General features: G+C 35.0%; 2 protein-coding genes across 6 annotated transcripts; both read right to left on the reverse strand.

Moving 5' to 3' along the window:
* Positions 1–21,010: 21,010 nt before the first annotated feature.
* Positions 21,011–25,731, reverse strand: LOC113357728. Of its 5 annotated transcripts, none has more exons than XM_026601176.1 (5): positions 25,581–25,731; positions 23,538–24,935; positions 23,401–23,426; positions 21,971–22,774; positions 21,011–21,399 (listed from the first exon to the last, which is right to left on the reverse strand). In XM_026601176.1, the coding sequence occupies exons 2-4, from the start codon at positions 24,796–24,798 to the stop codon at positions 22,013–22,015; spliced, it is 2,049 nt and encodes a 682-aa protein (XP_026456961.1). In that variant the 5' UTR covers positions 24,799–24,935; positions 25,581–25,731; the 3' UTR covers positions 21,011–21,399; positions 21,971–22,012. The 5 variants fall into 5 exon arrangements, with proteins under 5 accessions (XP_026456961.1, XP_026456962.1, XP_026456958.1 ...); XM_026601177.1 differs by having other exon boundaries at positions 21,012–21,380; XM_026601173.1 differs by lacking the exon at positions 21,011–21,399 and having other exon boundaries at positions 21,845–22,774.
* Positions 21,023–21,847, reverse strand: LOC113360151. The gene is made up of 2 exons (XM_026603691.1): positions 21,758–21,847; positions 21,023–21,667 (listed from the first exon to the last, which is right to left on the reverse strand). Exons 1-2 carry the CDS (start codon positions 21,845–21,847, stop codon positions 21,023–21,025), a joined length of 735 nt encoding a protein of 244 aa, XP_026459476.1.
* Positions 25,732–26,444: the final 713 nt, after the last annotated feature.

Raw genomic sequence — 26,444 nt, forward strand, 5'->3', positions numbered from 1 at the left:
AACAAAGCTAATACTCCCCCCTAAAGGTAAGATAGGTCGATTTTCAATCCGCACGTCTTTGTTGTTCCCTTTGTAGTTAAGATAACATTAAGTATCAATATGATATGCTACTCCCCCTTAGTCTATGCTTTACTCTTTCGTTAGATATAACGTGTAAGCATCATTGTCCTTTCCCTTAGTGATACCAAATCAATAGCGAATCACTTGTTTACTCCATATATTTCTCCCCCTTTTTGTCACAAAATGACAAAGGTACGAGCAAATAAAGGGCAAACCAAAAGGATCTTACAAATCTTACAAAGAGACTTGCAACCTATAAGAGTTAAGCATGAGGGTTCCACACACCAGTTTAGATAACCAATATCAAAACCGAAACTACAAGTAATTTTGTTTTGATATGTTACCAAGGAAACAATTTCCCGAAGCAATTTTCCCTAATAGTTTAAAAAATCAAAGAATTGACTAAGCACCTTAGTTGTTTTGCTAAACCGATTGTACAAATACAATCGCTTGTTCGATAAGACCAAAATAAAGATCATAATTAACTTTATTTTTCTCATCAGGCTCTAGTTATTCTCAGCAATAACTTAGACCTTTCACTTTTAGCCAAGACAAGTACTAGGTTAGTTAACTAGCATTTCTTGTTAAGGCATTCGATTAGACTTGAATAACCGAAACCTTCACTTTGATAAGTCTAACTAAGATCAACTTAGTTTCTCTTATCCGAAATCCAATTGGACTAAACAATTGATCCCGAAAACTCTTTTTTTAAGCCATAAAAAATCCATACAAACCAAATAAATTAACTTGTATAATCATTTATCTCAACCGGAAGCAATTGAAACAACATAGACATTAAAGCACCGCAATTGCACTGAAATTTTGTAAGCCTAAACAATTGATACCAAACAATAAAGCAAGATAACAATAGTTTTTCTTAACAGGAAACAATTGAATCACACACACATCCATACACAAATAATGGAATAAACATCAATTATACCGAAATTTTGTTAAGCAAAAGCAAAATATATGCAATAAAATCAGGCTTTTCTTAAACAGGAAAACGATTAACTAACAAATTCGTTACCTCAGGTTCCGCATCCTCTTCTTCATTTTCTTCACATCTTCCTAGGTAGGAATATCACTGTGTTTTCATCCTCTCGCAAGACAAAAGAGCAACAACAACCAACCTTTACCAGACAAAAGTTGAAACCCCGAAACACATATGCTTTTATGCTAAACCAAAAGATTCAACATATTGTGACTTTTTCACATATTTGTTTCAATCGGAACTCCTTATGATCTCTTTGATAAAGCCTACCAACATGGGCTAGAACTCAATCCCGCTAAATCAAAAAGTCACCCAAACCATAAGGGTTCACACCATATGAGATCGAATATTAAGGTTATGAAAACCGAAATCAAACATCCCATAAACATACATAGCAATAATATAAAGCATTCAAGCACATGCTATGTAGTCAAAAACTACCACAAGAAAAATTATAAAATAATAATTTTATTCATAAATAAGATAGTTTTATTCATAATAGACCTTATACAATTATTGAAAGAAATCAAAAACTGATGTCTATTTTCTTGTACAAAAGAGTTTAAACTTATTCATCCTTGTTATCCTCTGTTTTCATGATTTCATCAAGGTTTTCTTCAAACATTTTAAGATTGGTAGAGTGAGAACTAATCATTTGAAGATCACAAAAATCTCTATAAGATGCCCAACAAACAACATGAAAAATAATTTCCTTTCGAGCAATAGAGGATAATACCTTCAGGAGTTCCTTTCTTCCTATTAGTTCAAGAACTGCTTCACATAGGCTTGTAGCCCTTACTTCAGTAAGAGAGGGCATTATCCGATATGGGCACAAATCAGAACAGATTTCGAATCTTCCTTTATTAGAGGAATCCAAGACACTTTCCACTTCCTGTATACAGTATTCTCCCACAAATTCGCTGTATGATCTCTTATTCTCAGTGAAAAGGATTATGTGAATTTTTCTAGTTAGTAGATCATGAAATCTACAGGAGTATATCAAATCAGATATAACATTCTTTAGGTCTTTCATTATTGAAAACCATGAAGGATTTGAATAAGGATTAGGTTCTTGTAAGATTTTAACCACTTATAAAAAGAAACTTTATATTTAAAGATTTTTGGTAATCTTTCTTAAAAGGAAATAACTGGAATTACCCATTTTAAACAAATTTCTATGACACAAGATTTCTCGGGTACAGAGAAATTTGTTCTTGTGTAACAATGCACTATTTTTGACTGTTCTTCCTCTTCCATATCTTGAAATATGATATATCATCATAATCGAAGAATGGTTCAGAGTCTGTTCCTTTTAAAGGATGAGAGACAAATCTTGCCCGTTTAAAATCATTTTTTCTTATGCCCCTTTCTAAATGGTTTTGGTATATACTGGATAGACCAGGAATTAGCATAATTGTCCTTTACTCTGTTTGTTAAGAATCGAGGAACAAAGTTTATTTTTCCCAATTCTCTTGAAACAAAACGGAGAGCATTTTGCATTTTACGAATCTTGCACATCTTATGAACATGTTTTTTACTACCACAAGAATAACAACTTTTGGTATTATGAGAGTTGTAATGTTTGTTATTACCTATTTGTGCAAGGTTGTTTAAAGCTCCTTTATCATTATGTTCTCTTCTTAGCTTCGATCTTTTCTTTTCTTCATCACCATTCTTCTTCTGGTATGAGTGAGCATCAACGGTTTGTTTGTCCCTACTGGTTTCTTCACATCTACGATGAGCATTTTCTTTTGGAGAATCCTCTTTTTGAGTATACACCAATTTGACAAACTTTATTTCATTGTTAGAACTACAGTATTACTACCTTCATATCCTAAACCACGTGTGTCCCCATGACTTCTTCCTGTTTCCAATAATGAGGATAAGTTGTTTGAGCTCTCATTAATTTTTGTCATCATAGAGATTTCCTCTTTTAATGATTTATTTTCATCAAGAGAAGAGTTAAGAGTTTACTCTAAACAATTTATGTTGGAAAGAAGACCTTTTTCTTTTTCCTTGAAGTACTCTTGTTGAGAGTTCAATTTTACTTTAGAGTCATCAAGCTCTTTTTCTAGAAGACAAATCCTTTCTCGAGATTTTTCCAGATCTTTTTCACAAGTTTCTACATGATGATGTTCAATATTCATCTTTTCTTCGTAGTCACAAACTTGTTGTGTGGTTTCTTCTTTTAGCAATTTATGCTCTTCATAGAGATTTTCAAACTTTAAAGTTAAATCTCGTTCTCTTTCAAGTGTTGAATGAAGTTCATTACAACAGAAAAGAAATTGTTTACTCAATTCCTTTAGTTCAGAAGTTTTCACACTTGATCTTTCATTAGAGATCTCAAGTATAGAACTCAAAAATGTATCGTTAGAGATCATATCAATTGAGCAATCTGAAATTGAAGAAAAATCTCCTTTTGAGAACATATCTTGTGATACGTTAATTGAGCCTTTCTTTAGTTTTCGCTCTCGCTTGACTTTGCTTTGGCCCATATCTTATAGGTTGGATCGCACCATACACAGATTGTTAGATCTTTTCGTGTTTGCCCGCTCTGATACCAATTGAAAAGACGAGGGTACCCAAATATACCTCAATCTAAAACTTTTCCACATATAAGTCCTTTCTCCGAAAGTGATTGTCTATGGACTGAGTCGAGACAATACAACTAATCATTTCACACTTCGTGTGATCGTCTATGGATACGAGATCGAGACAATACGACAACAAGATAACTTGTGTGATTGAAAATGGATACAAGATCGAGGCAATACAACAACGAAGTATGTTTACTTGATAATAGGTTCGTACTTAACCAAACACAATAGGATTGCTATCAAGTAAATAGGAATTAACGTTTGTGTAATTTACTTTAAATTATAATAACAACAATTATAATTGTGGAAAATAAAAGTAAATGACACAGCAAGATTTTGTTAATGAGGAAATCGCGAATGCAGAAAAACCCCGAGACCTAGTCCAGAATTGAATACTCTCATAATTAAGCCGCTATACAAAATCAAACCAACTTCGTATAGTTGAGACCAAGAAACTAAACCTATAGTTCACCTAGTTCCCTCAGTATCCCTGCGCCTCCAACTTGCAATAAGTCATGCACTTGGAACAATTTTTTTGGTTCGTATTCCAAACAGTAAAGGAACAACAAATCTGTTCGGTAACAACTCTATTTAAACAAGTGATATGAGTTTGACAAAAGGCTCTTCCGTTTATCCCAATAAACTTCTTTATCGGTCCTTAGATCTATCTTTTCAACAACTACCAAAGTAATTGTTGAGACTATGCAATCAATACTTTGAATCACAAAGAATTGTATTGATGTTGATCTACTCAACTAAAATCAATCCAATCTATCACAAAGTTAAACCGATTATAGTTGGATCCCTTTCGAGCTGAAACAATTTTTGCGCAAACCAAAGATTATGAACCCAAATATCTTCTTTGTCTTCAAATCTTCTTTGATATTCCATAAACCAAAGAAGTCTTTAAAACAAGCGGTCGTAAGAGATTTCGCCTAATTAGGGTACTTTCCTCTCCGAATAGACGGCTCCACCAGTAACAACACAACTAGGTAGTTTTGCTGGCCTTGAGGATTAGTTTGCTTGAAATGCAAACTTCAGTATTTATATACAAGGAAGTTTGGACACCAAGGAATTTCCAAAACCGAATATTCTCAAAGATATGCAATAAGGGCAAAAACGGTTTTCATAATTTCTGGAAATGCTTTGTCCAAATATTGGCCGAAATCTCAGTAGAAAATCTCCAACTAGTAAATGCACATTACTAATTTTTATTTTCTAAAGATATGCATTTTAATTGCTGGAAACTAAAAGCATATAAAACTAAAAACCTTAATTAAAAGATTCTCAATTTATTTCGATCCGGGATTTTCCTTTAGCTTTTAGCGAATATCTTTGAACAATAAATGATAAGAGTTACTGCACATCATCAAAGTATGTCGACATCTTTACTTTGTGAATCCTTTTTTATATTTACAATCTTGGAAACGATTGGCCACACTTCCAAACAAGTTTAGAATTGGTTTATCTGACTTCCAAGAACTATGTGATTGATTATCCTATCAAATCACCATTAATGGGTTTCACGGTTCTACCTCAACATAAAGTTTCGGTTCTACCTCCAAGTCGGTACTAGGATCGGTTACACTAGTTACCATAAAATGGCTAACTAAGTACTAGGATCGGCTACCACTTCTTATGGTAAAACTTGTGATCGGTTGACCAAGTTATAGGATCGGTTACACCAACTTACTAAAACTTGTTTAAATCTCTTACAAGGATCGATTACACTCTCTTGTAGTCGGTCACACCTCTTACTAGGATCGTTTACCCAATGGCTAGTATTTAGTCACACCAATTTCAAGATATCGATCTTACCATCTCAGGTGATTACTTAAGATCGGTTTCACTAATAAAAGTCATACCAATACAAAAGTCAGGCCATGTGAATAGTTTTACCAAGATACATAAACAAGTTATGAGTGGTTATACTAAACACACATATTGGTAATTCAAAATATTTGCAATGAATAACAATACCAGTAAGCCTAGCGATTTCCCTTTCGATTCACAAAACAAGTTTATGAAATTTACTTCCTTTAAACCAATGTAAAACATTTTTTCCTAGGACGAAATCTTCACCCATACACATACATAATCACAATAGAATTCATACGGTTATGTCAATGTCTTATATACGAAGTTCAAAAAATACACGTTATACTTTGTATTGTAATTCCTTAATACTATGTCTAACTAGAGTATAATATTCACAGCTCCGCAGTTATGTTTTCAATATGCACGACTTGAAATATACGTTAGGAATGAAACAGTTCGAGTCAAATATTACTAACCTCAAGAGGAAGGATGATGTCGTTGATGTAGCTCTTTACTTCTTCACATTCTTCAAGTCTTCACGTAATACTTCTAAGTCTCATATCCTAGTAACTTTCTAGCTCACCTATATGAAGTTGACTCTAGCATATAATCAAACGACTCTTTAAATGAGTTTTGGTTCACTAAAATATGACAATCAAACTTGACATTCCAACGGTTGGTGGGTTCAACCGAGCTATGCTCTAACACATAAGTCACTTGAATGGTTCGAATTCTTCATGGATATATGTTCACTAACGACACTTTATTTCTTTGAAGAATGAGTTATTCACCATTTGCATCTAAGTAAAACAGGATGGTCTCGATCATGATGTTTTACTAAAGAAAGACTTTGTAAGATGAGTGACGTGCTTTCTTACTCTAAAGCATAATGGGGAGAGGAAGTATAAATCTAGTAACTTTAGAAATCACTGATGGCGATAGATGTCTTAACTTCGCATTCTATTAGTTCATTTCTTGTACACTCAAATGAAGTGATGCACGTGTTAGTACTTTCAAAATGTAACTTTGCGTCACAACCAATGTGCCTTATGGTTATCTCAAAGTCTTTATGAATCAATCCGAATCAGTTCATTGTTAGGGTTAATATGGATTCAGCAATTTACAATTCACTAGATTGACACATTAATTTTCTAAGAATATGCTTCCTTTTATATTCATTAAAAATAATTTATAGATGCAATCAAATCCATTCTTACGGTAAGTTTCCAAAAAGGTAGGTAATAGTTCACGCATGAACACCCTTTGAGCAGTGCTTCGCTCGATGAATCAATCATCGTAGTCACATTATAAGTAATTAGTTCAACAACTAGTGCATCTTCCTTAAATTAGTGGAAGAACTATCAGTTAGACATTTATCTTGAGATATTTAATAAGTTGTGTGGCCTTATTACATAACAAAAGTGAGATTTAACTCAAGTACTTTAGAGTGAGTATATGTTACGTTTCAGGGGGATGATATATTTTTCATCCAGATATATCTCAAGTGCATTAGAGAATTTTATGTCTCGTGGGAATGATGTACTTTTCATTCCATAAGCGCGGACATTGGATCTAGTTCAATTAAATAATCAATTGGCCGGGAAAAGTTCTTTTTGTCATTAAAGTTGATATCTAAAGTATGATCTTCCTATGGAAATTTGTTGATATTATGGTACCCGCATTACATTGCTTGTACCAATACCGATAAGAAGATTAATTCCCAACTCTTTGGTGATAGCTAGAATTACATCTTAGCTTCAATTGGTACTTGTACTTTGGTGTCAATACTGCCGGGGGAGAGAAATACATATTTGTCTCATGATACATATGTCCTTTTTCACATGCTTTATATGAGTCTGTACGTCTAACCCTCATTACTTCGGGGTTCTTTCCATTTTCGATTTTGTTTTATTTAACTTAATTTGAGAAACTTCTTTATCTCAACAGGCCAAGAGAATCTCACTGCACATGTCAACCACTTACTTTAGGTTGAATAAATTACTAAAAATAGTTCTCTTGTTGTTATATTTCAACATATACTGGTTCATCAGTATCATGGATGAAGTAAAGGAATGGAAATTTTCTGACTCATATTACCTTTTGTGAGTTCTTTCACAAATTTTTTTTTTGAATACATGTGATTTTATTTGCAACGTATCTTTTGAAACTACCGACTCTTTAATAGTCGAGCAAATGGATTACATCCCACGGAACATTCAAATTTGGGGACAAAATATCATGTACGTAATAATGTTGCTCAAGTATTTCTAAACCTCAAATGAATACACTGGAACCGAGTTGGTACAACCAATTGAACAACATACAACATTCAACTATAGCCAATATCATATTCAAGAAAACTAAATAACATTAACCACAATTCTAAATGAACGAGATCAACAATCATGATTGAAATTAACCGTTTATATAATATGGACTTATCTTGAGACAAAAGAATGTTCTAAAACCAAATAAATAAGCCCAATAAATATTCCATTGGTTACATACCTCAAGTTTTGGTTCCCACCGTGCATACACAGAACCGGAATGGTCCTGATTGTGCACGACCATAAACCCAAAACCGGACAGGGACAGAGCTATGAAAACTTGGAACCGGCTCAGCTGGAACAAAATTGAACCGAACATATTGGCTGGACCGAACAGTATTGGCTGGTCCGAACCGAATTGTCTGGACCGAACCGGGTTGGATTTTCTTCTTCTCCTCGCAACCACGGAGATTATCAACAAACGCACAAAATAGCAAAAAATGTAATCAGATTCGGATCAAAACAACAAAAAATGTAATCAGATTCGGATCACATTTCATGCCCAATTGTTTTTTTGTGTGTTTTTTAAGCATCACGCCCAATTGTGATTAGATTCGAAAATCAAGTTTCATGCCTAAACAACATACGCCGAAATAAAAAAAATAAGAGAAAAGAAAACAAAAATATTAGATCCAACTTATCTTATTTTTTCCAGCGGTTGCAACGTTAACTTGACGTTAATCCGTGTAGAGGAAAAAAAAAATCAATCAATCCAATCTAGCTCTGTGGTATAGCTTCGTGCATGATAACATGTTTAGGGAGAATTATAGATGAAACAAGGAAAGATAAGGGCAAGGAGAAGAATAATTTTATTAGGAGACTAGGGTAGAAGCATTACATAGTTTCCTTTATATACAACCCTAAGAATCTAGTTGGACCGCACATCCATGGGCCGTAGGCCATGTAACATATGCTTGATTTTATTTATTTTTTTAGAAATTTGTTGTTTAGCCCACAAAACCCGACCCGGGTTAATCTGTAGTCCAGCGGGATAAATCATTTACTCGTTGGTCCAAAAAACTTTTAAAAACACTAAATTACTTTCCTGCCCATCACTATTCATGTGTGAACACAGAAAAAATGAAAAATCAATTTCAAATCAACCAAACAAACTAGAATCTTAAAAAAGAAATCATCAAACAGACAAACAAAAAACCAATCAAACATAATCATCAAACTCGTAGATTCGACATGATTTCTACTGAAAAAGATTGAAGAAAACCGTATTTTACTAAAACCATGGTGAAATTTACATTTGATGAATCATGGCAAGAACAAGATCGAAGAATACAAAAGATTACACAAATACTACGGTATAAGAAGAGAGTACATAGAAAAAAAGAATAGAAGATCCAACTGTACATATTGATCAATAGTATATATTGATATGTACTGAAGGAAAATATGTATTGAAGGAAAAAGTATGATTCAACAATACATATTGATCCAATAGTACATATTGATATGTACCCAAACAAAAGAGTACAAAATAAAAAGTGTAGATGATCCAACAATACATATTTATCTAATAGTACATATTGATATGTACTGAACAAAAATGTGTATCGAAGGAAAAGTGTATGATTTAATAGTACATATTGACACAACAATACATATTGATATGTACTAAAGGAAAATATGTACAGAAGAAAAAAATAGTACAAAAGAAAAAGGAGTATATGATCCAACAATACATGTTGATATGTACTGAAGGAAAAGAATTTAAATTCAACGGTACATATTAATATGTACTTAATGAAAATATGTACAAAAAAAAGGAAATTTTGGGTTATTGTAGGATCAAACAAAATTTCAATTTTTTATATGAACCTACAATAACATTGAAAAAATAAAAACCAAAAATATTTGATCAAAAGATAACAAAAAATTGAAATCAAAACTAACCAGAGAAGGAAGGAGGATTAATCTTCACTTTATCTGAAAAAGAGGGGGTACAACAACCACACCCAATATTTCGATTAGCAATCTGTATGGACTAACTCCAATATACTTTCAAGAGAATCAACTAGACTCAATCTTAATAAAGTATATCAAAGAGTTATAATACCTCGATCTCTCGATTTAATTCTTACTCAAGCAAATAGAAATCTGCGAGTCTAATTAAATACAAGAGAGATAACTTGGATGGTACCAAAGACCAATATCCAAGTTTCAATCAATGTAAATCAACAACCAAAGGTTGGATATTCTTATTGATTGATATAACGCACAACCTGTGATATTTCAATTATATAACAAAATATAATGTGGGAAAGAAATAACACAGACACCAGAAATTTTGTTAACGAGGAAACCGCAAATGCAGAAAAATCCCGGACCCTAGTCTAGATTGAACACACACTGTATTAAGCCACTACATACACTAGCCTACTACAAACTAATTTCGGTCTGGACTGTAGTTGAACCCCAATCAATTTGACACTGATCCAAGGTACAGTTGCGCTCCTTACGTCTCTGATCCCAGCAGGATACTACGCACTTGATTCCCTTAGCCGATTTCACCCACAACTAAGAGTTGCTACGACCCAAAGTCGAAGACTTTAATAAACAAATTTGTATCACACAGAAAAGTATAGGGTAATAGATAAATTTGTCTCCCACAGAAATACCTACGAGTTTTGTTCCTTCTTTTGATAAATCAGGTGAACAGGAACCAATTGATAACCCGGACTTATATTCCCGAAGAATAGCCTAGTATTTTCAATCACCTCACAATAATCTTAATCGATGCGGTGAAAGAAGATATTGTGGAATCACAAACGAAGAGACGAAGATGTTTGTGATTACTTTAATATCTTGCTTATCGGAGATATCAATCTCAAGCCAATTGTTACGATTGTACTCAATACGACAGAAACAGCAAGATCAGATCACACAACTATAAGAAAGTAATATCAGTCTGGCTTCACAATCCCAATGAAGTCTTCAAGTCATTAACCAACAAGGTCTCGGTATAAACCTAAGGTTAAAGGAGAATCGACTCTAGCTTATACAACTAGTATCACACAGGAGGTGTGGGGATTAGGTTTCCCAGTTGCTAGAGTTCTCCTTTATATAGTCTTTCAAATCAGGATTTGCAATCAATGTTAGCTTAGTAACAAAGCATTAAATATTCACCATTAGATGAAAACCTGATTAGATTCAAGTTAATATATTTCAACCGTTAGATCGAAAACTTAGCTTGTTACAAACAAATGAAATACACGTTTTAGGTTTGTGTAACCGTACCCAAACATGTACATTTGTTGGTTCAACAGTAGTTAACCAAATGGTTAGCCATATGAGCACTTTCATATCAACCATATTCTTCTTCACCATAACTAGTTCAAATGACTCAAATGAACTAGTTAGAGAGTTTTTCAATTGCTTAGATCTTATAGAAGTATACAAGACAAAATTGAGGCAAAAATGATTTGATTCACTCGAATCGATTCATGAACTTTGTAGCCACGGTTTGCAAACTTGCATTCCTTAGTTAATATAAGTATAAGTTCACGAATAATCATTTTTAAAATATAACCAACCTAAGTACGCGTAGTAGGTACGCGGACTTAAGCACCCGGAATAAGTTTGTAAATAGTTTACAAACTCCAGCAGATTTTCTCGGGAAGAGAACCTCCGACAGTACGCGGACTAGGAATGCAGACTTGGTTCGCGGACTCTGTTCCGGTTTTCCAGAGCAGCAAAGTACACATACTTTGGTTCAAGGAATAAAGACTTATACATGTATTTGTTACCACACAATGCTTATATCCAATATTGGTTATATAATCTAAACTCTCATTTCAAACATTGAAACATTCTTAGATGACGTTATATAGTTGTTATTCAAAAACTATTTTTCGTCAAAGCCATTTTCAAGTGATTGAAACATAATATGACTTTCGTCACTAGGTAAAGATGAACTTGTCCAAAGCAAAAGCTTACCAACACCTATTTCGAGAAATAGATAAGCGAGATAAACTCGGCTCGAAATAGCAAATGTGTATAATCAAAGTCTATATAGCAAAACGACTTTTGTCTCAAGATGGGAGATAGAGTAGATATACTTTTGAGTGATAGATAAGTTCAAGTCTCCACATACCTTTTAGTCGATGAAGTTCCACCAGTTCCTTGAGTAGTTCTTCGTCTTGTATGATGATCGCCATGGAGTTCTTGAGCTCAACTACACTTTCTATCCTAGTCCGAGACTTAGCTATAGTAGACTAGAATCAAGACTTATAGTTTTGATCATTAACATTGACAAACATTCTTGAGATAGCAACGCATGCGAGTTCGACCGAGCAGTGCTCTAATAATATCGTTTTGAATGGACTACCTTCGTCTTCAACATTGAATAACAGATCCAGATGAGGAAAAATATTAACAAGTTAAGAATCTCAAAATTGAGTAAATCTATATCTCTTTATTCTTTTTCTTCGCTGATCTATTAATGGAATTATTTCTTCTTCTTCTTTCTTCTTCTTCATGAATCTGCTCTCGATTTACTTCTTCTTAATCGATTCTGGATTAGTTTAATTTTTTTTTAACAAAAACCTAAAATTGGTGAATATATATATACTCCCGCATATGGGATCTCGAGTCTTCTTCTTCTTCACCATAAAATCGAATACGTAAAATCATCATGATCTTAGAAAACCAGTAGAAGCAGAGAGAATATACTCAGATCTGAAAAATTGAGCTCGATAAAAATAATATGTTAGATGCGTTTTTTTGTTAGATATTTATTTGACGGAGAGGCAATTGCCACACTTATAAAAAGAAACATAAAACACCTTGCCCGTGTGTAGGATGAGCAAGTAAAAAACTTAGTCCAAAAACATGTTTTTGGACGAGGGATTAAAACATTTTTGGGACTGGACTAGCCATTAACCGGGTGTTCAGAACTGGACTAACCAGTAACTCCTAGTTATTTTTTTCGGTAAAGAACATTGACCTTACCACTGTGTGATGATAAAGAATTTGATGCTTTATTTTATTTTTTATTTTTTTCGGCAAAGAATTTGTTGCTGGCGAGTTTCGAACTCGGGTCGTTTGTATCATTACAAAGTGACTTTACCACTGTACTACAGTAGCACCGGCTAGTGGAAGAGTTTATCAGCTCTGATACAAAAAAAAAAAAAAAAACTGAGACATATTCTGGTTGTGGATGTTCTTGCATTTTTCACACTGGGATGCTCTGCCTTAATAACAATTCTTCCGAGGACGGACTCTCCAGCAACCAACAAGAAAACTGTCACGCTGAAGTAGCAATTGAAGTGTTGGTAGATTCGAAAAGCAACCGCAGCTTTCTAGTGGATGATAGTTCACGTGTAACAGGTGTTATGACGCTAAGAGATATCATCATTCAGTTCTCCCCCCCATCTGTGGACTCGACGATAAATGGAGCTGGATTTTTTTCAATCTGCTTTGGAGCAGTCTGGGTGTCATGTAGAGAACGCAAAAATTGTTCGAGACACTTAATGGTGTCTTTTCGAAAAACATAAGATCATATTTTATCTTTGACTGTAAGGCAATTTTCCGTGGGAGTGCACTTTTAGTTATGCTACCTGTAAAATTTCAAATACATACGCTATTGAAGTTTTTTTTTTTTTTTTGTAAGTTAAAATGCATTGAAAAGGCTAACTTAGGGAGTTAGTAACCCTTACATCAAGTTGAGTAGAGCCATCTAATGTTGGGCCGAAAGAATCAACCCTAACATTTGATTTATCTACTTCCAAAGCTATCTTAATACATTATGGTATCTCACCCACAACTAAGAGTTGCTACGACCCAAAGTCGAAGACTTTAATAAACAAATATGTATCACACAGAAAAGTCTACGGTAATAGATAAATCTGTCTCCCACAGAAATACCAACGAGTTTTGTTTCGTCTTTTGATAAATCAAGGTGAACAGGAACCAATTGATAACCCGTACATATATTCCCGAAGAACAACCTAATATTATCAATCACCTCACAATAATCTTAATCGATGCGACGAAAGAAGATATTGTGGAATCACAAACGATGAGGCGAAGATGTTTGTGATTACTTTTATATCTTGCCTATCAGAGATACCAATCTAAATCCAATCATTACGATTGTACTCAATACGATAAAAACATCAAGATCAGATCACACAACTACAAGAAAGTAGTATCGGTCTGGCTTCACAATCCCAATGAAGGAATAAGGACTTATACATGTATGTGTTACCACACAATGCTTATATCCAACATTGGTTATATAATCTAAACTCTCATTTCAAACATTGAAACATTCTTAGAGGACGTTATATAGTTGTTATTCACAAACCATTTTTCGTCAAAGCCATTTTCAAGTGATTGAAACATAACATGACTTTCGTCACTAGGTAAAGATAAACTTGGCCAAAGCGAAAGCTTACCGATACATATTTCGAGAAACAGATAAGCGAGATAAGCTCGGCTCTAAATAGGAAATGTGTATAATCAAAGTCTGTATAGCAAAACGACTTTTGTCTCAAGATAGGAGATAGAGTAGATAGACTTTTGAGTGATAGATAAGTTCAAGTCTCCACATACCTTTTAGTCGATGAAGTTCCACCAGTACCTTGAGTAGTTCTGCGTCTTGTATGATGATCGCCATGGAGTTCTTGAGCTCAACTACACTTTCTATCCTAGTCCGAGACTTAGATATAGTAGACTAGAAATCAAGACTTATAGTTTTGATCACTAACATCGACAAACATGCCTGAGATAGCAACGCATGCGAATTCGACCGAGCAGCGCTCTAACAATCTCCCTCTTTGTCAATTATAGTGATAAAACTATCAATAAATATGGAATACAAAAATAGATAAATAAACTTTTGTAGATCTTCTTCCACATGCCTAATCTTCAACATTACTCGAAATCTTCGTCACTTCCAAGTACTCCAATGATTCTAAAGGTTGTAAGTTTAGCATTATCGTTGTTGAAAATCCGTAGCTATAACAATGAGAAATCTTCGTCACTTCCAATACTATGGTGATATGTATCACTCCACCTTAGTTAATACTCTATCTCACATGGAAACCACTCCCCCTTACATAATGATCCGAAAACCATATGTATTTGTAGTGTGAACTACACATTAATTCTCCCCTTTTTGTCAATAAATTTGGCAAAGGTACGAAAATGGGATCCTATTGAAAATTTCCATAGAGACATTTCATGACCAAAAGAAGAACATATCAACTTATTTAGATGCAATCATATAGCCGAAGTTAAATGCTTTCATCAAGGGGTTTATAAAGATAAAAGATAACTCTTATAATATTCCACAACCGCACTCCCCACAAAGATTTGGCAATTAAGCACAAGTTCAATTTAGAACTCTCCCCCATAATATGTCATTCCCGAAAGAACAACAAGAGCGACCTTAATTTCATAAGAAAAGAAGGATTTCTTTGGACATAACAAATCACATACGAATATGAATTTGAATCCAAAAAATACTCAATTCGATTAACCACAAGAGAACCCATAATTAATCTAATCGGAATTGCTCAACATAAGAGAACTTATGGAGCCTCACATTATATACATAAAATATGGATCAAGGAGGATCAATACTGCGGAATAGACAATGATTCATTTTATTTTCCATCATTATTTGCATAATGACATACAATAGACATATCCTCGTAAATAAAAGTTCATCTATCTTCCATCAATATTTGCATAATGACATAATAGGCTTAAAACTTTTGTAATGTCAAAAGTTCATTCTTTTATCAATACATGCATATCGACATACGAAAGACTTGACTTTTGACAAGGTATGGGGCAATCATAGTTCACAGACGCATACACACATATCCCGTAACAAGTTGCAATATATAAAACCATAAAGATTAATACTGCAAAAATCATCTTCCGAACACTTTTTTAGAGTTTAAACAAATAAACCTAAAAACATGAAGATGAAAACATTGGACATAGCCATGTGTAATCACAATAATGGCTATTCCAAACTCTAGTTATTCTTCTAAACAAAAAAAAGAAAATAAATTCTTAATAGAAGATTTACTAGGAAAATAAATCAACAAGCAAAAAAAAAAGACAGACTCCTATGCCAAAGCCGAACACGAACTGAAGTCAAATAGACGGTTCACTATCCTCATGAGTCTTGAGGTCTTTGAGCTTGTGATCGAAAGCATCCTTTGCATCTTCAGAGTGGATATCCTTATTGAGAAGTTCTTTAACACGTGTTTTCATAAGAACAAGGTCAGAATTAACCTTTTTTTATCTCAGTTCTTACCACATCAAGACACTTCATTGTATCAACAAGTTGTTGTTTTGCATCCTCAAAGTTTTTGAGGAAGTCAAGAACCACTTCAGCCGAACTCTCTTCAACCTCCTCAATATCCGAGTAGGAATCAGGAGATTAAGGAAAAGATCCTTCAACTTCAACAACGGTTCCCTTGAATTCGAAATATACCGCATTATCAACGAAGTCTTCAGGTAAATCCCAAGAGAAAGAAGAAGAAGCCATTGATAATAAAAAGCCTAGAGTGAGATAATTCAACTCAATGTGAAGGGTATATAAACAAGTTCGGAAGGACTTAGGTTTTACAAGATCGGTTTGTGAGAGGGTCCCGAAACCGTACGTGTACCCGTAAGAAGAGGAAACACAAAAAACCAAAAAGGTTATTTGAAGAAGGTTTACACAGCACCTTGTTGCTTGAAAAGGTCCATGCATCTTAGCTCTAGATTGAAAGCATAAGGCAAACGTAAAACCACTAAACAAAGAAAGAACAACCAGAAAATACTCATGTAAAAGTGTTAACTGACAATCCATCTAAGAACGATAAGAAATTAGCTAGATAATCAGAGACACTTTGCCAATAAGTATACCTCACCAATTTTCACTCAACCAAGGAATTTCGTGAGTGAGATTTCAACCTTGTGATTAATTAACACAAGTATGAGCTTTTAGCTCATTAAATGAAAAAAAAAATCGATTATCTTTCTTCCTCCGAGACTTTGGAGAAAAATCATTATGATGTGAAAAGTTGTCATAAAATTTACTGTTATCAACATATGACTCATAGTATTCATTCTTACCTGAAGAATTTTGGCTAGATAAAGTTGACAGCCTGTTGACAGTTTCTTTACAACCTTCAATTAACTTCTTTAGGTTATCATCATCTTTGGTCTTTTCTTCTGATACCTTGTTCACATCATAGGTATTGTTATCTCCTATTTTAACAGAAGAAAAGACTTGATCTTTTCTTAGACGATTTTTGTTAAGACGTCTGTTCTGCTTCTGAACATTTGAGGAACTCGTTGAACTGACTTTCCTGGTAGCATGCACAGGGTAAGTACGAAAACCAATTGGTTTAGACATACGAATGTCAGTTACACCTTTGATAATTAAGTCTAAGGTGTGTTGAAGTCGAACAATGGAATTTTTATTCAACCTAGAGTTTCCCTTTTATTTAACAGAACCTTTTTCCTCACAAAAGAGACATACTTGATCACAAGAGTGATTAGAAAGTGCAGTCTTAACCGCCTTGGTTGGAGATTTCTTCCTTCCATGTGATGTGGAACATCCTTGATTAGAGGAGATAACAAACACATCTTTTCTGATGAGAAGGGATTTTGATTTTACTTCTGAACAAGAAACTTGTTCAGTTGCAGCAGAAGTACATGGTATATTAAACTTCTTAGAGCATCCTTGAATAGAGAGTTTACTCAAGCGATGTTCTATTTCCAAAGCATCATTTTTGAGGCTTGCCTCGAGAACCATACGTGAAGAATGATCTTCAGTATTTTCTTTGAAATTACAGTCTCTTACTACACCAAGGAGAACATTGACATGATGTTTCAACCGATTAAATCTATCAACTTGGATTCTAACAAGATTTAGAATCAATTCACTCTCTTCAGCTGTTTCCCGTTCATTAATAGAGAAATACTCTGTTGAAGGGTAATCGGAATAACACATGTCAGAGTCTGTCTGTCTTGTTTGAACACAAGGTTCATCTATATTTGAGATTGAAGAATCTTTCTGTTTAGTAAAACTAGACGAGACAGAACTTTTGTTTCTGGTGACGTGTTTATCAGAGATAGTACTCTTGTCCATAGAGTCAGATCGCTACAAACACAGACTTATAAGTCTTTTAAACGTGTTTGCCTGCTCTGATACCAATTGAAAAAGCGGGGGTACAACAACCACACCCAATATTTCGATTAGCAATCTGTATGGACTAACTCCAATATACTTTCAAGAGAATCAACTAGACTCAATCTTAATAAAGTATATCAAAGAGTTATAATATCTCGATCTCTCGATTTAATTCTTACTCAAACAAATAAAAATCTGCGAGTCTAATTAAATACAATAGAGATAACTTGGATGGTACCAAAAACCAATATCCAAGTTTCAATCAATGTAAATCAACAACCAAAGGTTGGATATTCTAATTGATTGATCAAACGCACAACCTGTGATATTTCAATTATATAAAAAAAATATAATGCGGAAAAAAATAACACAGACACCAGAAATTTTGTTAACGAGGAAACCGCAAATGTAGAAATACCCCGGGACCTATTCCAGATTGAACACACACTGTATTAAGCCGCTATAGACACTAGCCTACTACAAACTAACTTCGATCTGGACTGTAGTTGAACCCCAATCAATCTCACACTCATCCAAGGTACAGTTGCGCTCCTTACGTCTCCGATCCCAGCAGAATACTACGCACTTGATTCCCTTAGCTGATCTCACCCACAACTAAGAGTTGCTACGACCCAAAGTCGAAGACTTTAATAAACAAATATGTATCACACAGAAAAGTCTACGGTAATAGATAAATCTGTCTCCCACAGAAATACCAACGAGTTTTGTTTCGTCTTTTGATAAATCAAGGTGAACAGGAACCAATTGATAACCCGTACATATATTCCCGAAGAACAACCTAATATTATCAATCACCTCACAATAATCTTAATCGATGCGACGAAAGAAGATATTGTGGAATCACAAACGATGAGGCGAAGATGTTTGTGATTACTTTTATATCTTGCCTATCAGAGATACCAATCTAAATCCAATCATTACGATTGTACTCAATACGATAGAAACATCAAGATCAGATCACACAACTACAAGAAAGTAGTATCGGTCTGGCTTCACAATCCCAATGAAGGAATAAGGACTTATACATGTATGTGTTACCACACAATGCTTATATCCAACATTGGTTATATAATCTAAACTCTCATTTCAAACATTGAAACATTCTTAGAGGACGTTATATAGTTGTTATTCACAAACCATTTTTCGTCAAAGCCATTTTCAAGTGATTGAAACATAACATGACTTTCGTCACTAGGTAAAGATGAACTTGGCCAAAGCGAAAGCTTACCGACACATATTTCGAGAAACAGATAAGCGAGATAAACTCGGCTCCAAATAGGAAATGTGTATAATCAAAGTATGTATAGCAAAACGACTTTTGTCTCAAGATAGGAGATAGAGTAGATAGACTTTTGAGTGATAGATAAGTTCAAGTCTCCACATACCTTTTAGTAGATGATGTTCCACCAGTACCTTGAGTAGTTCTTCGTCTTGTATGATGATCGTCATGGAGTTCTTGAGCTCAACTACACTTTCTATCCTAGTCCGAGACTTAGCTATAGTAGACTAGAATCAAGACTTATAGTTTTGATCACTAACATTGACAAACATGCTTGAGATAGCAACGCATGCGAGTTCGACCGAGCAGTGCTCTAATAATATCGTTTTGAATGGACTACCTTCGTCTTCAACATTGAATAACAGATCCAGATGAGGAAAAATATTAACAAGTTAAGAATCTCAAAATTGAGTAAATCTATATCTCTTTATTCTTTTTCTTCGTTGATCTATTAATGGAATTATTTCTTCTTCTTCTTTTTTCTTCTTCTTCATGAATCTGCTCTCGATTTTCTTCTTCTTAATCGATTCTGGATTAGTTTAATTTTTTTTAACAAAAACCTAAAATTGGTGAATATATATATACTCCCCCATATGGGCTCTCGAGTCTTCTTCTTCTTCACCATAAAATCGAATACGTAAAATCATCATGATCTTAGAAAACCAGTAGAAGCAGAGAGAATATACTCAGATCTGAAAAATTGAGCTCGATAAAAATAATATGTTAGATGCGTTTTTCTGTTAGATATTTATTTGACGGAGGGGCAATTGCCACACTTATAAAAAGAAACATAAAACACCTTGCCCGTGTGTAGGATGAGCAAGTAAAAAACTTAGTCCAAAAACATGTTTTTGGACGAGGGATTAAAACTTTTTTGGGACTGGACTAGCTATTAACCGGGTGTTCAGAACTGGACTAACCAGTAACTCCTAGTTATTTTTTTCGGTAAAGAACATTGACCTTACCACTGTGTGATGATAAAGAATTTGATGCTTTATTTTATTTTTTATTTTTTTCGGCAAAGAATTTGTTGCTGGCGAGTTTTGAGCTCGGGTCGTTTGTATCATTACAAAGTGACTTTACCACTGTACTACAGTAGCACCGGCTAGTGGAAGAGTTTATCAGCTCTGATACAAAAAAAAAAAAAAAAAAAAAGCTGTGACATATTCTGGTTGTGGATGTTCTTGCATTTTTCACACTGGGATGCTCTGCCCTAATAACAATTCTTCCGAGGACGGACTCTCCAGCAACCAACAAGAAAACTGTCACGCTGAAGCAGCAATTGAAGTGTTGGTAGATTCGAAAAGCAACCGCAGCTTTCTAGTGGATGATAGTTCACGTGTAACAGGTGTTATGACGCTAAGAGATATCATCATTCAGTTCTCCCCCCCATCTGTGGACTCGACGATAAATGGAGCTGGACTTTTTTCAATCTGCTTTGGAGCAGTCTGGGTGTCATGTAGAGAACGCAAAAATTGTTCGAGACACTTAATGGTGTCTTTTCGAAAAACATAAGATCATATTTTATCTTTGACTGTAAGGCAATTTTCCGTGGGAGTGCACTTTTAGTTATGCTACCTGTAAAATTTCAAATACATACGCTATTGAAGTTTTTTTTTTTTTTTTTTTTTTGTAAGTTAAAATGCATTGAAAAGGCTAACTTAGGGAGTTCGTAACCCTTACATCAAGTTGAGTAGAGCCATCTAATGCTGGGCCGAAAGAATCAACCCTAACATTTGATTTATCTACTTCCAAAGCTATCTTAATACATTATGGTATTGTCTTTCTCCAGTTAAGTGGAGAACTGAAGTTTTTGGCTTCTTTGGCCATTAAGTCAGCTACAGTACTAGCTGATCGTGGTACAAAATGAAATCCCAAAAAATTATTACAAGGCTTTAATTTGTTGACAACTTCATCTAAGATAGGAATGTTTTGCCATTCTAACAATGACTCCTTTCCATTAAGGTAATCAAAAAGGTTGTTGCAATCTCCTTCTAGAGTAAAGTTGGACAGGCCAAGTTCAACTGCCCACTTTGTTCCCTGCAACAGTCCTAGTGCTTCCGCTTCTTCAGGGGTAGAGGCTGTGAGAGCTCCAGCTCTTCCTTGTTCAAGTAATCTTGCATCATTTCTAAGAATCAAAGAGAAACCTGCCGGCAAGTTAGCTGAGATCCATGCTGCATCTATGTTTATTTTCAACTGTGATTCCTCGGGAGGGATCCAGTTAGTATTTTTGTCTCCATTTTTCAGAACTTGTGTCAGTAAAGGATGATCTTTATACCAAAATTCTAAGTGTCTTTTAATTTCTGTACTTAATTGGGCACTTGTCTGATGTTTATTTTCAAACACTAAGTTACATCTCTCTTTCCATATGAACCAGGCTTTTGTTAAAACAAGTTCTGCAGATATAATGTTATTCTGTTTTCCTAACCATTCTTAATAGATATCCAAAAAAGTAACAGTACTATTGAACTGAAATTGTATAAGGTGAGGTTCAGAAGCCCATACTTCTTTGGCAAATGGACAGAAGAATAATATATGTTCTATTGATTCTACAGCATTACAGTCTAAAGGGCAATTAGGATGGATGTCTTCCATAAATTTTACGCTATTGAAGTAATCTGCGTCATTCTTGAAGTATTTAAATTGGTTTTTTAGAAACAAACCTCTTACTATTATAGGAATTTAGCACAGATACAGCTAGTGTTTCTTGGCAGATACCTTTGATTTATGCAGACCCTAGTTAGCATGTTTTCCCCCCTACTACCCTGTACTCCAGACTACAAAAGATCCCCTATCTGTGAACTCACATTCCTGGACACCAGTCATTGCTTTGCCCAACAATGCCATAGCCGCAATGCTTGGTAGCTGCTTCGTCTGAAACTCATCTAGAGATTTCTTTGAACATTGTGGCTTACCATTCACTGGTTCTGTTGACTTGGCCAAAGATGCTGCAGTTACATTATGACGCCATCTCCTAATCCATGGATTTGACTGCATTACATCCCACCGTCCCTTCGCTAGGTTCTTAGAAGTGGGTACCCCATTTCCTGACAACACGGTTTTACCCATCTCCATATCTTCTTTAGTAAAACTTTTACCGGACATGGATTGTTCCTTGATAGTTTCACTGGAGTTCGAACTCTGTTTCAATTGCTTACCAACTTTTGCAATAGATGGAGCATCTACGTTTCTAAAATTGGTGGTACCATGACCAATTAAATCTGAAGGAGTTAGTTTGAGACGCTTTGCTTGTTGGCTGCTTGGATCCAGACCTACATAAATGCTATCTTCTTTCAGATTGGTGTGCCAGTTGTCATGTTTTGGAACATGGAAGGGGATAAGGTCCGCATCAAAACTCTCAGTTCTGGATGTGCTCGAATCCATGTTCTCCATTGACCTTGCTGATGTTAAAAAGGATGCAGGCTTCTGGTTTAAATCAAGTAACTTCATTTCTATCATTCTTCTTCCAGCTTTGTCTTTTGATAGAAAAAACTGCGCCGGATTTGAACCCACAGTGAATTCCTGTGAAGAATGTATGGTTCTGAGCAAGAAATAGTGGTCTGATAATCTCGCAAAGAAATGTCTGTATCCACAGAAGAATAACAAATACAAAGCAGCATACGCTGACCCAAACTAGGATAAAAGCATTGCTTTTGGGTGCTAGGTAACTTATACAGAGACTGAACTGTAAAAATGTTTACAAGACTGCAGCAAACGCAATTTGTTTGTATACCAACAAAAATACCAAGGAAGAGATGCGATGAGAATGAGCCGCAAGCCAGTGCCTCAGGTAGGTCGAACGACACAGGAGTCGCCGGAAAGGAAATGGAAAGGAGCAAGAAATGTTGAATTATGTCGTTATAGGGGAGGAATCCAAATATGGGTGCAGTTTAACCCCAAGTAGTTGGTAGAAGCCTCAGTTTGTGGTAATGAATCTATAGTCAATGAGTCCAAATCCCATACATTTTTAGAAAACATTTGGAAGTGTAAATCTTTTATCAGAAAAGAAAGAAAAAAAGACTCATAGAGCGGGTGACCAGTTTTCTGCAGGAATGTAGGTTATTCAATGCTAGTAGTAGGGCAGACGAAAACTTAACCTATCAAGTAAATTATATCATCTATCACATAACTAATAAAGGTTAGCTTACCTTGTTTGCTGGTGGTGAAGCCATGCCTGAAACAGAGCAGAAAATGACTTTATTAGGGAGGTAAATTGACATTGCTTACGCAATGCACTCAAATCACACAGAACAATCTGAAAGGATTAGGCATGTAATATACATACCCATAAAGTAGTTGCGCTTTTGATGAGTTTCAATATCCATGGTTTCTGTCTCAGCTGATGATTCATTCTTTATGCTCAAAGAACCAGATTTCCTATCTCCAACATCTTTATTTTTTAGCTCAGTTAATGTGTTTCCTTGGTATTCAGTGGACACTGCCGATGACTCCGTTACCATCAAATCTTTCTTATACAAGTGGACATCAGTCTTTGCAACCAACAAATGGTGGAATGACTTAAAAGACTCTGGCAAGAATCCAATATTAGAAAAACCAGTATTCTGTCCAACTTGCTTTCCACCAAAACTGGGGGAGGGGAAATCCCTAGTTGAATGATCATGCGGTGGATGAGAAGCATTATTCTGTCTAGAGTATACATTACCAGAACTTTGAGGCACATACTGCTTATCGTTCGAATTATCAAACAACAAAGCCATAGAACCACCATGGTAATTGCAAACCTGTTCGGGATGAGAAAGTTTAGCATTTCCTTTGTGTTCTCTGGATTGTATGTAGGAGCTTGACGTATTAGGTTCTTGCTTTCTGCGCGGGAAGGACTGGCCTGACGTTTCACCTAGTTTGAACCCATGCTGCATTAAACTGAAATTCGGACCCGGAAGATCTTCTTGGGAAGGTCTCGAAATAGGCTGAGTTATTACCGAGTGCTTGCAGACTTGTAGTGATTCTTGAGGAGACCGATACACTTTTGGTGGTAAGTCTGGCAAATTAGGAACTTCAAGCATTGTTGAGAGAAAAAGATGGTCACAACCATGATCAGAGTAGTCATTGGTTTGAAACCCAGATGTATAACTTTCTCTAACAGATTGCTCTTTCTTTAGAGCCAATACATTCGTCATTTTCTGGTTGAAGTTGGATACTGGAAAGGGCCTTAATTCTGATCTTGCGCTGTTTAAGTTTCCCGTGTTCACAAACATTTTCACATGTGCAAGTCTTCTAGTTTTACTTGCAGCTCCATATTCATTAAGTGATTGAGGAACATCAGAAGCTACATCAATGTCTCCTTCGTACCTCCAAGTATTCTTGTATTCAGGAATATCACATGCACCCTTGTCTACGGACAATGTAGAAGCCTGATTGGAATCCCAATCAGTTAACCTGCTCTCATCATTGCCAACAACGCAATTATGAACCTGTGGTTTCAAGTTATTTCTTTGTTGAACCCAATGAGACATCCACGAAGGCTGGTAAAATTGGCTAGGTTTTCCAATTTTTGCATCAGTAAGGCAGTGAGTGTGTTCAGCCATGAGGATTGAAATCCAGAAGTAGTTAATGTACACTACAATTGACACTCTCAAATGCTCTTCTATAAACAGTTACTCCAGTAAAAGATAAACACCCTCGTACAGCGGTTTTAAATCCATAATCTCTTCATCCAGGTTTTCTACATGTTATATAAAAACCAACACGTCAAAGCTTGAAAACAGAACAAAGAAAATACTAAGCTCAAATAAACTGGAAAGAACAACTAAAGCAGAGATGCAACTCTATAAATATGTAAACACCATCAGAAATAACAGCAACAAAATTCAGCCCTGGTTGAAACTAAAGAGACTGTAGCAATTTTGTATTGACCGCCCAACATTCCCGGAGACTTCACAATATCACACTTAGGTCGAATTCGGTCAGTGTAAAAACAATGATATGTTGTACAATGTGGATAAGTTGAACCTCCTGAAATTCATTTTACAAATTGTTTAATTCAAATTGGAAAACTACTAATTCAATTTTTTTCTTACTGTTTTAAGTATCTATGTGATTTTGTACCGACTACGAGAAATCTTTTTTCGCCTATAGCTAATGAACAAGACCCTTTTCAATTCACAAACCAATCACAGAACACAACAAACGTACTAAGTAATATATTTGCAATCAAAATAATAGGAAAAATATCAACGAGATCGCTGATAAATAAATTATTACAGCAAGTACTAAAAAATCATATTAAAACACATGAAAGAACTGATAAAAGTTGAAGACAAAAATGTTTGTGTTGATCCAAATAGAGAAAAAAAAAATCAACACTTACCTAAGTTTCTCTAATATGAAGAGTTGGAAGCTCCACACTATCAGACAAACAAACAATTGCTGTGGGAGAGGAGAGAGAGAGAGATGTTGGAAGGGTAGTGAGTGAAGGTCTGGCCTCCGTGAGAAATGAGGTTTCAAAAAGGAGTGGCGGTGAGAGAATGAGGGTTCCATTTCAAATGGAAAGTAAAATACGAACTCTTCTAGAAAATATGGCGTCTCTAAGACTAAAAGACTAGTATGTAACCCGTGCTAGGCATCGGATCTGGTGTGCACTGTTGATTTGGTGTGGTGGGGTTTCATCCCATGCCCGTGGTTCATATACATTGGAACATCTTTAAAAATAATAGATAGATTATTTTTTAATTAGTAAGAAAGTTTGATACCGGTTTACAATCAATATGTTGTGGGATATTTGGTGCTATATGCAGAGAGCCCGGTGAATATATTCGTGTGTTAGCCTAAATTTTTTAACAATCTCTGTACAATGTATACGTTGGAGGCTAAATTTTTTATAGCCCTCCAAATTGGTTTGCACATCATATTCCTTCCTTATTCAATTTGGGGCATTATTACTTTACGTACTATTTATTTTAGTAAAACCCAATCGCAGTCGATCCAATTGGGTGAGACCACACCAAATCGATTCCGATCCACCTCATTGAGATATTTAGACTTGAGTTTCCAGGTGTAAACATAATATCCAGATCATCGATTCTATCAATTCTTTCGTTTCCTTGATTTTTTTTCTCCTAAATTGTAACATAAAGGTTTTCCTTAATGGCGCAAAACAATCTTTACACACAAATGACAAATCCTTGATCTCGATTGGTTGATTTTTTGTTATAATCAAAAGATTTCTTTTAAT

This window comes from Papaver somniferum, chromosome 3 (assembly GCF_003573695.1).
Source record: "Papaver somniferum cultivar HN1 chromosome 3, ASM357369v1, whole genome shotgun sequence".
Taxonomy (NCBI): Eukaryota; Viridiplantae; Streptophyta; class Magnoliopsida; order Ranunculales; family Papaveraceae; genus Papaver; species Papaver somniferum.

Coding starts and splice junctions, on each gene's coding strand:
- LOC113360151 (XM_026603691.1), bottom strand. CDS start 21,847: ATGGAAGACATCCATCCTAATTGCCCTTTAGACTGTAATGCTGTAGAA. Junction 21,668..21,757: donor TCTGTCCATTTGCCAAAGAA/GTATGGGCTTCT, acceptor TTAGGAAAACAG/AATAACATTATATCTGCAGA.
- LOC113357728 (XM_026601176.1), bottom strand. CDS start 24,798: ATGGCTGAACACACTCACTGCCTTACTGATGCAAAAATTGGAAAACCT. Junction 23,427..23,537: donor AAAGCGCAACTACTTTATGG/GTATGTATATTA, acceptor GCTCTGTTTCAG/GCATGGCTTCACCACCAGCA. Junction 22,775..23,400: donor CTTCACCACCAGCAAACAAG/GTAAGCTAACCT, acceptor CATTCTTCACAG/GAATTCACTGTGGGTTCAAA.